Genomic DNA, 16,297 nt, shown 5'->3' with positions numbered 1-16,297 from the left:
GGATTGTTCATCATGGATCTGGAGGACAATGTCACAAGGGATAGTAACATCTTGTCCTGTGTATTAATTAATTTCAATAGCCATAACAAAGACTGTCTGCCTTTTGAATACATTTATATCTACTTTGAATTCTGTAAATTAAGAATCTGCAGTATGTTAGAAATTTTATTACTTGACAGATTACTTCCAATACCTCATGAAAATGTTGCACATTTGGCTCTTAAAAAACATTGTCATCTGAGCATGAGTTATGTTTAAGAACCTTCATGTTGGCATGAAATAATATACATGGTATGAGAATGTTTGATCATATTTAAGTCATTTGCCTCTGAAGTTTTTAGTATTTTGTAAAGTACAATTGTGCTGGATTTCCATATTGTTGCTCAGCTATCAAAACTAACCTTAAACCAGTGGTTCTCAAACTTTTTCATGTCAAGGACCCCTAAACTGACACAAATTAGACCATGGACTTTGTCCCAGGGACCCCATCTGATAAGATCCTTCTACTTTTAGATGTTTTATTACAGAACGTGTACGAAACCCATGAGCAAAACGGTCATACATTGTCATTGTGTTACATATGGATGGTATAGTGAAAATAAATTATCCCGCTTTTTGCTAGGGACCCCCTGCGACACCCTCAAGGACCCCTACAAGTCCCGGGACCTCACTTTGAAAACCACTGCCTTAAACCATTGAACAGTCTAAATCTTAATGTAGATAGACTGCATACAATGACAACACAAAGAGCACTGTCTTTTTGTTTATTGCACAAATCGTACATATTTCCAACTGAACCAGTAGAACGCAATATTAGGCAGTGGTGGGAAAAAATTGTTCATCAAAAGCCATATGTATACAAGAACAAAAGATAGCCAGTGGGAAAATCTGGATATGACTGTCTTTAAACAATAGATCAAGATCTAAAAAGGAGATACTGTTTTTTGAACGAGAGGGAACCAAACCAATATGAAGTCCTGACTGCAGCCCTGTTCAACAACAGAGGGATGTCATTCACAGGAAAGGAAAAAATGAAGAAAATTGTTAACTTTTTCTTTTGATTTTAAAAGTACTTTTGTCCTCATATAGAATATAAACCTCTGCATCAATACCAATCAAATGCTTTGACAAGTAATTTATTTTTTTGAGTCAAACATAATTTGCTAAAGTTGAGTTTTTTTTCTTTACAGTTTCAATATATATTTATATATGTACATATAAATTCAACTAACTAGAGGTCTCATAGAAAATGAGAAAAGCTGGACTTTATCGCTCTCACACAACAAACGACTGGCAAGCATATTGACCCTGCCCCCCATCCTCCTTTGAGCCGCCCTTATTAATACAACACAGATAGAAGAGGCCTCATTATGGTATGCTGGCCGCAAACAACAGACCTGCCTCAAAAGCCTATTTGAAATTCATTGAAATATCAATGGGTAATTGATTCAACATTTAATCTATGGATAAGGAACCATGTAAATAATCGCATAACCAGCCCTCAACACTCAATCGGCTCACAGGCAGTGTTTCAAATACAAATCGACCCAGGTCGGTCAGTCCTATTCTGACACACACAATTGGCTCCAAAAAACCAGTCCCCAACAGAGCTCAAAAACAGTCCTTATATTTTACACGCAACACGACCGCATCTCTGCCTTTTGCGTCAGGATGGAGAGCGAGACAGCGAGGAGGAAGGGGGACACGCTGACAGCGAGGAGGAAGGGGGACACGCTGGTGAAAGCTAAAGGAAAACTGTCCTTCCCTCGGCTGGAGCTCGGTCAAGAAACACCTGCTAAGTGCAAAATACCCCCACCCCCCCACAAAAATAAAATAAAAGATTTTCTCAAGTTCACTGTAATTTTTTTCTCTCCCAATGGAAGATACAAACAACGTACAAGACAACAGATTATTCAGCCCCTCCCCTCAGTCACACAAGTGCACATTTTGTCTGTGTCAAACTACACCATCCCTGATTCAAAGTGCACTCGGCGGGGAGGGAACGAGCGGGGTGGGCGGGACCATGAGATGGGTTTAAGTGGAGCAGCTGAGGGCAGCATGGAGACACCTAGCAGTCCTCAGAGAGAGAAAAAAAGTGACAAACAACTACTTGGGCCAAATCTGGGAAGGAGATCGGGGCAATACAGAGGGGAAACCAGTGCGGGGCATGTGTGGGGTTCCCCCCGCTGAAAGCTCAAATCTAATAAGGAAGTCACATTGAGGGGATGATTTAAGGATGAGATTCTACGCCCTTCCTAGAGAGGAGGGGTTGTGTGCTGGTGAAGTATAGCTTACTACAGGGTGTCTAAGAGGAGGAGCTTGTTGCCATACACGCACAGTACATTGTTCTGGGGCTAGGCAGAGCATTATAGATATGTATGGACAAACGGGCCTCCAGGTGGTTTATTGGGACGTAAGCACTCATCAGACCACTTCATACAATTGTCACTTTGTCAATTTGCACACTTTTGTCTGGTGGGAAACCAGGTGCAAGCAAGCATCTGTCACTCTCCCCCAACAGCTAAATAAATGTATTTTTTTATTTTATTTATGTGTGTATAAAACCATGTCTGTTGTCTGTCAAGTGTTTATGAGTGTGCCAGTGTGTCAATAGTGCTTGCCTATGTGCATCAATTCTAGGGCAATAAAGAGAGAGAGAGAGTGTGTCTGTGGCTCAGGAGGACATGCACTGGACGTGGTCTGGACCGCCGTCCTCTTCGTCGGAGGAATCTGGAGAGCTCCAAGATTCGTCTGTGTCTCCCTCTCCCCCCTCACGACGGGCCTGGGCAAAGAGACAGAGGACAAGAGCAACGTTCAATCACGTAACAGATAGACAATGAGTAGGTGTGCATACAATGTTTTTAATGCACGACGTGGAGGCGAAGAACCATTAAAAGCGTTATCCCACTTATAACGTGGTAATTTGCCAACAATATAAAATATAAGCATTCTCAAATGTTTGGCGAAAGTTTTGCATTCAAAATCTACAAGGAATAATTCTAGTCCCTTTTACAACCAAGCCGGTTAGGTGACACGATGATACTAGCTTAAAAATACATACATTTTGTGGCCGTAGTAGCCAAATATGTTATGGATTTTTTTTTAAGCTGATAGTTGCAACAAGAAAAGCTAGCTAGGCAGTTTTGCATTTATATGTGGTATTTATTCAGTTTGGGAAATCACGATCTCTAGTTGGCTGGCTCACTCGACAGGGTTACAGGCTGATACTAGCTACGTATGGTATAATGTGGTAGCGGGTGAATTTAGAACAGTGATTAAACTTGAGTCGAACTACCTGTGCATTAAACTGTTTTAAACGCACACCTGCCGGCCAATCAGAAAAGAGTGTTCACTCAGACCATGGTATAATGAATCAATAATGTATGTTGAGTTCAAGGTTGAATGGTGTTTCCCCCCCAAACGTCTTGCTATCGGCATGAGCCCTGCATTGCAGTACAGTGTGGAGGCTCACCCTCGCGGGCCGTCTGTTCCTCATGTGTCTCATGAGGAACCACAGCAGTTGGGTGTCGTACTGCTCGCCGTGGCGCACGCTGTCCTCGTCACGCTCCCGCTTGTTTTTCTTCATCACCTTGACAAACACAACACAACAGCCATCTCACAACAGTTTTCAATAATCACAGAAGTTAATGTGTGGAACTGTGCCAATGTGATTCCCTCTCTCTCTGTCTATCACCTTGATAGAAAATTCCATAACCTTTCATAACAAAGTTTCTTATGTCCGATAAAAAAAAAAGATGAACTGCCTAATAATCACCATGATGTACTAAACACAACCAGTTATGCCTATGAGGTCATTAATTAATCAAATTCTTGCATTAATTAACAAATATTTATATGTAAATGTATGCAGCAAAATCGAATCTGATCCTGTGATCCAAGTATGAAGTTTCTATCATATAATGTTCTTTTTGGAGTTATTGGTTTCACAAAAATTTGTTTACACAGAGAAATATACACAGTCCGCTCCATGACGACATTATGTCTCGCATGACATGTACCAGGTTTTGTTCATGTTGTTTTCTATGGTTTCCTCTACAGTTGGTCTTGTTGTGGAGAAGTGACCATACAACGTTTAAAAACAGCTGAAAACCAACACACTTTACAAGTTGTAAAATATATTCTGGTAAAGTGACTCATTTGGGAAATTTTCCAGTTTCCCCTTATTTGCCCAAAGAATTAATCTAATTCCCAGTCTGCAGTACACTTCTTAAAAACAATTGATATTCCGACAAGTGACTGAGGTTAGAGGTGGCGGATGCCTCACCCATCTATTCTTTCCTGGACCCCTTGCGTGGGATCCCACGCCCAATATCTTTTACAAGCACGAGCACCTTATGCGACTGGTAACACTATGTTGTAATGTTGTACGTTTTTTTGTTTGTTTTGTTTTTCTTTTCTTTCCTGTGTCTGAGTTTGTTTTTCTTGTTTGTGTATTGAAAAAATTATAAGAAAAAAAAAAAGAATTGGATGGATTCAACATTAACCGATTAATTGACCATGAAGGACAAAAAAAAATTAATATTCCAGTAATCCTAAAAATCTGAAATATTTGAGAAAATAAATAATAAATAAGGTAAACCTCAGAGATAAGTATAAAGGCATTCAAAAAGGAGCAGATTTCAAATCTCACTACAAACAGCATTTTAAAAATGTCCATGGAATAGATACCTCTTTCAGCCCCTTGAGTCCTGTGGGGCTCTCAGCAGTGGGGGCCCACAGTTTGACATCGTGGTCCAGGCCACTGGTGGCCATACCAGGCAGATGGGGATGAGGCTCCAGACAGTTCACCTGCACACAAGTTGAGGGTAGAATGTGAGTGACCGAGGTGAAATTATGTAGATAACAGGGGATAATAATAACAACAACAACAACAATAATAGTAATAATAATAATAATAATAATAATAATAATAATAATAATAAATATCTCTACCACTAGAGAAAACATTTAACTGAATTCAATTTCATCCAAGGGGCACAGATACCAAGAAATATAGTTTTTAATCATAAAGTAAATAGAAATAAACTACTTTTTATGCTGCAACTGTCAGCAGAACAAAAACTAGGACCACAATGGGGACAAACCACGAATGTGTCTTTCAAATTTGCTGAGTCGCATGCAAACCTAAGAATAAGGTACTCTATTCTCTTTCACTCACCACGCCTCCTCTGTCTCCCTCCATGAACTGGACGATCTTAGCAGAGCATTTATCCCACAGGTAGATGTGTCCGCAGTCACTGCCACTGACCACAAACTCACTGCAAGGCCCGTAGAAGTTCACCCCCTTCACTGTGAGAGAGAGACCATGGAAGGCCATTACACAGAGAGAATTGTTTTCATGACTATGTTCACTGGCCACAATGCAATATGTACATTCCCCAAAACACAGAGAGTATAACAGTTAGTGCTCAGATTACCGTGTGTAAACCAGTGTTTCCTCTATATGCACCATATACTGCCACTGCTGATTTTATTTATTTATTTATTTTGGGGGAGAGGAGAAAAGAGGAGCGGGCTCAGTCTTATCTCTTTATTATTTTGCACAAAGAGAAGTGATGAGGTTAGTTGGGTAAAGTTAGGGGGAGGGGAGGAGTTATCTGCTGTCTGGCAACAATATTTTGAAATGGGAGCAAATGGATACCCAATTTTTGGAGATCCCAAGTTTTGAAGTGGTATTACATGTTGCCAAATATAAATGTATTGACTATCTCCTACTACAGTAGTTCTCAAAACTTCTTTTAGCTTCAGTACCCCCTTCCCCTGATTTCTGAATCCAAGTACCCCCTTTACCGGTCTACAACATTTTGCTTAGAAAACTATAGCATACGATGCAATTAATAAATTATAATCTACCTTTTGAAGAATGTCACACTACAAAATAAGAAAGAGTGAAAGATCCCCCAGGGATGCGTCTCTAGCCCCTTCTGGTACGACCTCTACACCCACAACTGCGTGGCGACTCAAACCTCGAACACCATCGTGAAGTTTGCAGACGACACAGCGGTCGTGGGGCTGATCTCCAGGAGCGACGAGACGGCCTACAGAAAGGAGGTGGAGGCCCTGGAACAATGATGCCAGGACAACCACCTCTCTCTAAACGTCTCCAAGACCAAGGAGATAATTGTAGACTACAGGAGGGGGGGGTGGGGGGGCGCACACTCCCCAATCACCATCAATGGCACAGTGGTGGAAAAGGTGGACAGCTTCAAGTACCTGGGAGTCAACATCCACCAGGACCTGACATGGGCCAGCCACACCGCCACTGTTGTCAAAAAGGCCCAACAGCAACTACACGGACTCAGACGCCTGAAGAAATTTGGGCTAAGGCCAAAAATCCTCAGGGACTTCTACAGAGGCACCATTGAAAGCCTGCTGACTGGCTGCTTCACCACCTGGTACGGGAACTGTACCACCATGGACCGCAGGGCGCTAAGAAGAGTGAGGCGCGCGGCCCAGCACGTAACAGGATGTGAGCTACCAGAACTGCAGGAACTGTACAATCAGCGGTGCCTCAGGAGGTCCCTGAAGATCATCAAGGACACATACCACCCCCACAACAGCCTGTTCTCCCGGTTACCCTCAGGGAGGAGATACAGGGTCCCAAAAGCACGAACAAATCGCCTGAGGGACAGTTTCTTCCCGCAGGCCACGAGACTCCTTAACACACACAAATAAACAATCATGTAGCAGCTGCTACCATTACATATGATAATTATGCCTATGTTATTTGCACCTGTGCAAACAGAATGTTTAATCATGTTTTTAAGGTGTCTACGCTAAGAAAAGAAAAGGAAAAGTTTACTGTTATTGCTTGTTCTCTTGTTTTACTGCATCATATGCCCTGTTTTTGCACTGTTATACTGTTATTTGCACTATGTTGTAACGGAGCCTACAGCACAAGAATTTCACACGTGATACTTGTACCACGGAGTGACAATAAAAATCTTGAATCTTGAAGATGAGTGCAAATTGCAATTAGTGAGCCGATTTATTTTAACGTTTCATTCATTTTCATGTCCATTTTCCCCTTTCTTTCAAGTACCCCATGTAGTACCTCCACATACCCCTAGGGTTTGGGAATCACTGTATGTATACGCTACAGAGGACAGGTGGTGAGGCAGGACAGTTCAGATGTGAGTGGAGGTCAGAACAGACAAAGTGAAGGAGAAGCAGGACGGGGGGGGGGGGGATCTTCACCTCTGCTGCTACATCTGCATCCTAGGGGAAACACTGGTGTTACACAAGCTGAACAAACGTTAATGTTTCGGCCCAAGAGTGCTTTAGTCAAATGGAGTTTCACTAGTCAAGTGTTAGGAGCATGAGTCACTCATGACCAACCATCAGCCAAATTCTTCTGAAATTGTCCTGTGGCTGGAAAGTTTGTCAGCTGTACTAGCAAGTTTCATCGGTAGCCACTGCCCAGCAGTTCTGTTCTCTGACTAGTTGATTAAACAGGAAGTGGTGGGTGGATTTTGAAAACCACAAGGAAATGGCTGGTAGATGAAAAAGTTTGAAAAATGTCCTGCCCTGCTTCTACTGTCTGTGATTTGGCTGTGGTGTACATGTATATGTACCTGTACTAAAGCTTTGTGTGGCATGTAGAACTAAAGCTTGGGGGGGAAATACAGCGGTTTATCATTGTGTAATCCATGAATGCTGGAGTTGTACTTCTCTGGTGGTTCTTGTACATCAAAATAATCATAATACAGTAGCAATCCATTGTTACAGCAATCAAGATGGATTGTGTGCCATAGTGGTATCAAGCACACACGCACACACCATCGCCCCACCTGTGGCATTATTGCGGTGTCCCTTGTATCTCCTGCGATAGTCAGCCCCGTCACTGTGGCTGGAGTCAAACAGGTAGATGTCCTCGTCATTGTAACTGACCAGGAGCTCTGGGCACAGAAAGAAATGGTTACTGATGCTTGGTGAGGATGAATACTAGTACCAGGAAGGGGGGTGGGGGTGGGTGGGTGTGTGTGTGTGTGTGTGTGTGTGTGTGTGTGTGTGTGTGTGTGTGTGTGTGCACGCATGTGTGTTTTGATCACAGATGATTGATTCAGATAAGTTCAGCTAGGTTATGAATCTTACACAACCTTACTAAAAGTGACAAAAAAATGTTTTAATCCTGTAAATAAATACATATAAAAACCTGGCTAAGTTTTCGGACACTAAAGCTGACCCATCTGGTGCTGTTGGCAGATAAGGGTAAACACTATGAATTATTTGCAAACATGTCTGGTATTCACTGAGAACACACCCGAGTCTATTTGTGTGCTGTTGATATTGCATGGTGGTTGCATCAGGATGGCTAGTTTGGGCATTTTTGAGACAATAACATGAGTTGACAATTCCATGAAAACATGGAATAAAGTTGTGTAATCATTTTCAATTAAGCTGTCTAAAACCTGTTCCGTACAAAGTGAATAGTTCAATAAGGACACCAGCTCATCAAATTGAATTCAGATTCATATTAATTTGTACACTCTAGTGTAGTCTAGTTAAAAGGGAGGTTTGCTTTGCTGGGGATGAAACCATGCAATAGGCAAATAAATTATTTCTGTACAAAATCCATGTATTTCAGGATTCATTATTCATTTGGCTTTTGTTACTGAAATGTATATGTGATAGAGTAGTCTGTCTGCAGACTTTTAAGAAAGCATAATGCCAACAAGAAAAACATTGTTGACCTTATTAAACACAGGTGAAACAATAACTTAACCAAGACCATCAGGAGTGGTCTGAATGTATGAATGATGAACTTCCAGTCACAAATGAACGTCAACGTAAAACTCAAATAGGGCTCTGAAGTACAACCAGACTCACTTTTTACTTTATCCACCTTATTTCTAGCTGCCATGATGCCTGATGGGTGCTTCTTCCTCTTCCGGTGTAATAGACTGTTTTACAGTCTATGGTTTTAACTTGACAAAAAAAACGTCGATGAGGATTTTACAGCAGAGCCATTCTGCTCTACAGCCGTGTCGTTCGGGTGCTGGGATAACGTAATGCATTGTGGGTAGTCGGCTACTGTGGCTAATGCTAGCGGCTAGCGTAATATTTACTTTACATGGCAGTAAAACGCCACTGAATGACCAAATTGATTGAACTTTTAACCATTTCGAGTAACAGTTTCCATACGGATCCCCAGCATTGGTTAGTTGTTTATAACGTGACTATATTTATAACTTTTATAACGTACTCCAGTTTCCGGTTTATAATTCGGGTCTGCAGCAGAGTATAACAAAGGAAATGGCAAGCTGCAACAATAAATCACGTTAAACCGGACCTTGTATCTACCCACAATTATTTGTTACAGTGGGGCATTCAAAAATAAGGTGGATATCTTTGGTTTGCCATTTTCTCATGGCAGTCCAACTGGAGGTGTGAAATTATGCTTTCAGAATTATTTTTTTTATAGGGGTAACGAGGGTCAACCACCATGAGCAAGCTATTGAAACTTTGGTTTTCAACTGATTTGATACAGACCATCCTAGGCAAAACATCACAGCATCCTTTACCTCTTGCCAACTTTTGATTTTCTTTCTTCAGGCTAGCATGAAAGTTGCGCAGTGACTTGTTGGGTAAAACTAGTTAATGTAAACGGCAGCAGCTATGGTAAAATGTATGAATGGAAAATACACATTACATACGGGCTACTATATATCACTAGGCTCATAAGCTCTCTGTGATGGCAAATTGTGACAGAATTGGATGCAAGATGACCGACCGTATACTAAGCCCCCTGCAGTAAAGCTAAGAGTGAGTGTGTTTAGGGGTAGCAGTGTTTTTACCTGTGCCGTCATGACTGTACACCAGGCAGGTTATGTTGGTTTTGGACTCGCTGGACACCAGATGAGATGGACAAAACTTTTTCAGCACACCATTGTTATCGTTCTCATTAATCTTCCTCTGGTCATAGATCCTAACAAGAGTGAGGAGGAAAGAGTGCGTGAAGCGATGGTAAATAGTGCTCCCATGGAAGACTGCTGCTGGATGGAAAGAAGAGGAAGAAGACTACACAGTTATTCCTAAAGGGACTTCAATGGTCCTGTATCGGTTCATGTGTCCTGCCTTCTGTCAGCTCCATCAGCCGTTATCACCACGTTTAATACAAGTCTATACTCCGATTATGTTACTTGATTCGTGTAAGGAAGTTTGTTGAGTTTCGCTGGATCCTAGGTAAGAGCTTGCGATGAGTGATCGGTCAGAACCACAGAGATGTCTTTCAGGCTTTATTGGAATATTTTATGTATTTATTTATCATTTATTTAACCATGTGAGTCCCGTTGAAATCGAAACCTCTTTTCAAGGGAGCCCTGGGAAAATACTCAAAAAATAGTCTTTCATTTGAAATACACAAAATACAAAACAAATGCTGTTTTTGGAAATTGTTATTATAATAACTAGAAAACAACATGGAAGATAATGCTTCTCTTGCAATAGAATGTGTCACACTGTCATAAACGAAATGTTTGTTGCATGGTGAAAGAAAAATAAAGTATACAATCTATTTCTTAAATAACTCATGCTCAATGGTCCCTAAACTTATGTAATCTTATGTACCCCTTGAGCTGTTTTGCCATGCCAGTAGTAGTCTACCCCCTCACTCATGCGTGTTGATTCTGCTAAATTTGTTCTATTATTATTCAGGGGCAAAAAAAAATTTACGATATAATTTTTTTCTGACGATACGCATATCGTGACGTTTCGATATCGCGATATATCGTGCGACGAAATATCGTGACACCCCTAGTTTTTGGTTATGTCACTGATGATGTCGTAGACATTGTGACATCACAGTCTATGACATCATCAGTGACATCATCTTCTATGACATCAGCGATTTCACTCGAGCAATTTATTGTGGTTTTTTGTGGATTCTGCGATTTTGGTCACGTTTTGGGTTACACTCAAGCAATTGTGATGTCACTGATGATCGTCATAGACATTGTGACATCATCACTGATGATGTCAGACATTGTGACATCTATGACCAGTGACATCATCGTCTATGACATCATCAGTGATGTCACCCGAGCAATTGTAATTTTTGGTTACACTTGGGCAAATGTGACATCACTGATGATGTCACAATGTCTATGACATCAGTGATGATGTCACAATATCTATGACATCATCAGTGCTCTGGTTCGAGGTACCTCATCAAGTGCTCATCATTGAGTGCTCGAGTTAATCATTTTATATAAAATAATCTCACAATTTACGACCAAACACCCGTGAGCGGCGAGGCCACGCAGCGGCCAAGCTACGTATGCAAGTCCGCGCAGCAGGCAAGCTTGCGGGCGGGGCTGCGCAGCGGGCGAACCTAGGAGTCGAGCAGGCATAGCGCGCAAGATTTCTAGTTTAGGAAAATGTCAAGAACTTTCATATTCCATTTGCATTAATCATAGCATAATCAGCTTCAGAACCACAACCTGGGCCTTACCTGACATACTGATCTCTCCCTCCCACAGCAAAATGGTGTGTGTTGGCCGGGTTGACGAAGATAGTGTACAGCCCAACTTTTTTATCTCCCTCCTTCACAACCACCAGTTTACTGCCACACATAGGTCACAAGGAAAACAGGTTTTAGCTGATATGATCACAAAACAAACAACAAATAAACAAACTATAGAACGTAGAGTCTGGGTTAGCATCATTTCACTTTCAATTCAGCTTTTAAATTGAAACTGAAAGTTACAGAACAAAGACAGAGCCTTTGTGATAATAATACTGTGACAATGTGATTCATATGGGTACATTCTCTTTTTGAGTGCCCCCCTCAACAGGGAGGTCAGAGGTCACAGTCAGCTGCAGAACGGATTTGCCGACCCCAAGTCCCCCCCCGAACCTGGTTCTCCTGGTGCTCCATCCTGCTGCCCGTTCTCAATTAATTATTTTATAGATTGGGATGCAAGAAGCTTTTAATTGTCTGACTTTGGAAGAAACTCCACTTCCTGAGGTGACTGAACTGAAAACGTAATTAACCCAAAACCCTGGTGTGTTATCACTCACTTGGCGGGTCGGTCTAGACGCAAGTCAATACCAAACACCACAGCATCCTCTCCAGCTGATAGAAAGGAGCAGGGGGAGTCTGGCTCCAGGGCCAGCTGAAATACAAACACACAAACACACTCAGGCAGAGAAAGAGTATTCCATCTGGCTATCAGAGTCCTGCAGCCAAACACTGTATATTATCATCTGTACCACAGCTGCAGTGTATGGCAGAAAGAAACTGCCTCACACTCACCTTATGTGCTGCCCCTTTATGCTGGGCTACCCTCTTGGTGTTCTTGCAGCGCTGGGTGGCAGAAAGCTCGGCCACTCGGATTTGTCCGTCTCGAGCACACATGGCCAAGGTGGAGTCTCCGCTGTGGGGCAGGAACTTAGCCTGAGGACACCGAAGGCAGACAAAAGACTTATGCTTTGCATTCTTCATCTGCCTAAAGGTCGTTTCGGACCACAGGCGGAAGGGGAAACCTTTTATACCAAGAGCATGCATGCATTCTGCTGAAATGTAAAAGTCTGCAACGTAACATGTGACAGGCAGCAGTGGCTGAGCAGCAGCGGTGATGTGGAACTGGAGAAGGCTGGGAGCAGCAGGTAACCGTATCGCACTGGCCAGGGGCTCCGGGAGCCTCCTCGCCTCCGCCTTGCCAAGTGCGCTGCTCCTCGGGGAGAGGGGCCGGTGAGGTCGGTCGAGAGGCGTCTTTCTCTCCGCTCCTCGGACTCTCTCGCCCCGCCCGCGTCGACACAGCTCTTTGCAAGCGGTGTGCATTTGGAGAGCTGAGCGTCAGTTGGTTTGTTATTTGAGTGGGATAATGGAGCCAATATAGCGTTTTATAACTGAAGTGTGAAGCACTTGGTGTATTTTCATTATCGAGACAGACATTGATTAATTTACCTGTGATCAAGTTTGCAGGTGCGACTTGCGTCCTAGGTCTATTGGTTACCAATACGCAGACAATTACCAGCCTTCACCACGGCATCATTGCGTTGGCATGTTTTTATCAGCATCCGAAATCCGCAGAAATAGATTTGAAATCCACACCGCGAAATACAGAAGTCTTCTGTGTGTGGAAATGAGTAAAAAATGTTTATTGCCGTGTGATTTATTCGCACTAATTATTCCCATCTGGTCTGAAAAGACCTTTACTGTCTACTCTTGCACAGGTTTTATGGAAATGATTCAAGAAGAAAATCTCTTGATCATTTGCCTAAGCCTTGATTGAAATGAAATTACACTTGAGCTTTAATTCATCAATCGTCGTCTTTTAAGCAAGATTCACAATTATTTTCATTACTCACAGTGTGAATGTGGTTGTTTTCTCTCTGGATCTCAGAATTTTCAGATATTCCTAAAGGCACTTCAATTAACCTCTAATTCAACATTGCCTTTGCTTTCTTTTTGTTGTTGTTGTCCTGAGACATTATAACCTGCTTCCTCCCTTTGCCTCACCTGAAAGACATTGCTCTTGTGGCCGCTGTCAAACTCCAGCTCTGCGCGGCGAACGGCCCAGTCCCAGATCACCACTCGCAGGTCATCGCTGCCCGAGGCCAGGCGCGTGCCCGAGGGGTTGAAGTGCAGTGTGTTGACACAGCCTGTGTGCCTCTCCAGGCGGCCCTGGAGCTCCAGCCTCTGCACCAGGCCGCGGGCGCCGCACACGCGCCTCACAAACTGCTGAGACTGCCTGCCGATCTCCCTGGAACGCAGCGAGGGGACCGCCCGCCACGTGGGGCCGCGCAGGTCACAGACCTCTGCCGACAGCCAAGCCTCCATGGCCTGTTCGTCCTCTTCCTCCTCTTCGTGGTCCTCTTCTTCCTCCTCGTCCTCATCCTCCTCGGAGCTGGAGGAGTGGTTGTTGGTGCCACCGCCAGGTCTGTTCCGCTTCCTAGCAGCCCTCTTCCCGCCATCCCGTTCCTTGGCTCCCTCTCGTCTGCCTCCTTCGCTCTCTCTTTCGCCGTCCTCTGTCAGGGAGTAGAGGCCGCTGCCATCCATGCTGTCCGTGTCCTCCTCCTCCTCTCCCTCTCCGCCTGCCACCGTCTCGCCCTCCACATCTGGCATAGGCTTGTCTCCGCTTGCCACTGTCTCGCCCTCCACATCCGGCATAGGCTTGTCTCCAGACACCTCTCCTGCCTCTTTGGGAGCTACAGAATTAGCAGAAGCCAGAGGCAAAGATTTGGCAAAGCTGTCTCATCAGAAGACACAATCTCAGTGCACAATTTATCATAATGTGAGGAAGAAAAGAGAGGAAAACCCACAATGTTAGGATTACCCAGTGAAGAAAACATGTAAACAATGAAATAAAGCAAAGCTCTTATTATAATGTGAGGACAATGCAACAATGTGAGCAGCATAATTTCCAAAGGCAATGAAAAAGTCAGGTGAGGTTACCAGCTTCAGAGGAAGCCTGTGTTTGTCCCTCTTTGCTTCCAGAGGCATCCTCCTCCCCACGTCTTTCCTCTGCTGGTTCTGCTGGTTCTTGATCTTCAGAGCCACCTATATAGTAAAACCACAAAAGTAATCTGAATAACTGACAGGGCTAATGACTGGGATAAAAGTGTTATAAAAGTATGGTCAGTATTAAGTCACTTGCCAGGACGGTCTGATCCCGTACCGTTAAGCACACTGGATTTGCCATCAGCCTCGGCCATCACGTCTGCTTTGTCCTACCTCGACCCTAAGGAGAGCCTGAGTGTCAGACACAAAAACAGAGATTGTTAGTTTGCCACAAACGCTACTGCACATGACAGGTGTTCGAGTGAAGAAACGACAACCTGTGTGCATACAGTAAGCGGACATCTTTAAATGCACGGTCTAAGCTGTGTCAGTTAGTCAACTAACAGCGCCGCGCAGTGCGACACAATGGGACAACAAACCTGTTCGGGCAGCTGTCAAACTAACTGATATATCAATTTCACTGAGCGCAGCGAGCAACAATGCGCTATCAAAACCATGAAAACAACTCGCCTGCTGCCTAAGCTTATAGGCCTTGTCAGTGCCTTACTTTGGTTTGAGATGTTTAGTGGTGCACTGTCCTCTGTAAATAATTGGACTGCTCGATTAACGTTACCTTACACTTCTATTAACGTTAACGTTAGCTAACACTGACTAGCGCATATAGCAAGGCAACCCTGTCATTGTTGGATAACTAGCAAACAGCTAGTCAACAAAGCGAGCTAGCAACTAGCATTGCTTGCAGTACGTTAACCTAGTAGCTAACTAGCATAACGTTAGCTAGGGTTACCTCTTCTCGAAGGCCCGACAAGGCGTACTTCTTAGTTTTGTCCTAGTCTTTACTGCAGATTTCTTGTCTTCACCTCGCTACTTAGCGCGTGAGCTAAGTGCCTCGAAAAGGATATATCTGAAGGAAAGCACACGACATTAGGGACGCGTGCGTAAAGCTGTTATGGAAAAGCAAACAGCTGCGTGTGTTTCCACAGCAGACTGCTCCAGTCCCTCCGCTCTGTTTATGTTTTGACGCTTTCAGCTGCTTTTTTCAACACTCCGTTTCCGGGCCGTGCACGCTTCGTTTTCTCTTTGTGCGGAAGTTTGCAGGGGAGAAGAGCAGAAATATACAGGCTGCCATAAACTTAATATTTCCTAACGTTACCCGTCACATAAACGCAACCCTCACCTTGATATAACATTAAATGTTTTTTTTGGTCACAAGTGGGAGAGGGTCCAGGATTTGCCTATGTTCACATTTTGAATTTTAACCAGTGATTTATCTTGGCCATCCAGTTATCATAATGAGGAAATTAGTTATCATAATGAGGAAATTAAAGGTTCCGTCTTCTTTTCAGTGGACACTGGACAGTAAAATAAACTGCCATATCATTACACATTTGCTGTAGCAATTAGTTTAAATGGGAACTGATAACATCAATCAGTCATTTTAGGTGAGGGGCAAGTTGAAAAACCTTTATACCACTGATCTATTTTAATTTAAAATGTCCCAAGGGGGGTTGGGGGTCAAGTGTGGCGCCCTCTGCTGGCTGTCAGCCAAGAGTCTGTAATCTGTTTAGATTCCCCTTCACTGCAACAGTCATGACTGCAGTCATGATTCGCATTTACTGCCAGTGCAACATATCAGCTCATCAAATTTTGATGAGAAAGCAACATTTTTATCAAATCAAATTTTGATGAGCTGAAATGTTGCACTGGCAGTAAATGCGAATCATGACTTCTATGGGGTAATAAAGTATAATTAATTTTTCCTTAATTGAGACATGGAAAATGGTCAAACATCGAAATTGATCAAACACT

General features: G+C 43.1%; 1 protein-coding gene across 2 annotated transcripts; it reads right to left on the bottom strand.

Moving 5' to 3' along the window:
- Positions 1–750: 750 nt before the first annotated feature.
- Positions 751–15,491, bottom strand: dcaf8 (DDB1 and CUL4 associated factor 8). Of its 2 annotated transcripts, none has more exons than XM_083659080.1 (13): positions 15,276–15,491; positions 14,625–14,719; positions 14,423–14,527; positions 13,487–14,175; positions 12,278–12,418; positions 12,043–12,137; positions 11,474–11,584; positions 9,819–9,949; positions 7,812–7,919; positions 5,180–5,310; positions 4,690–4,809; positions 3,473–3,589; positions 751–2,782 (listed from the first exon to the last, which is right to left on the bottom strand). In XM_083659080.1, exons 2-13 carry the CDS (start codon positions 14,680–14,682, stop codon positions 2,675–2,677), a joined length of 1,914 nt encoding a protein of 637 aa, XP_083515206.1. In that variant the 5' UTR covers positions 14,683–14,719; positions 15,276–15,491; the 3' UTR covers positions 751–2,674. The 2 variants fall into 2 exon arrangements, with proteins under 2 accessions (XP_083515206.1, XP_083515207.1); XM_083659081.1 differs by having other exon boundaries at positions 14,646–14,719.
- Positions 15,492–16,297: the final 806 nt, after the last annotated feature.

This window comes from Poromitra crassiceps (genome assembly GCF_964638095.1).
Source record: "Poromitra crassiceps genome assembly, chromosome: 23".
In the NCBI taxonomy this organism is placed as follows: domain Eukaryota; kingdom Metazoa; phylum Chordata; class Actinopteri; order Beryciformes; family Melamphaidae; genus Poromitra; species Poromitra crassiceps.
Note: the sequence above shows the minus strand (reverse complement) of the source record. Positions and strands in the feature narration are given on the sequence as shown.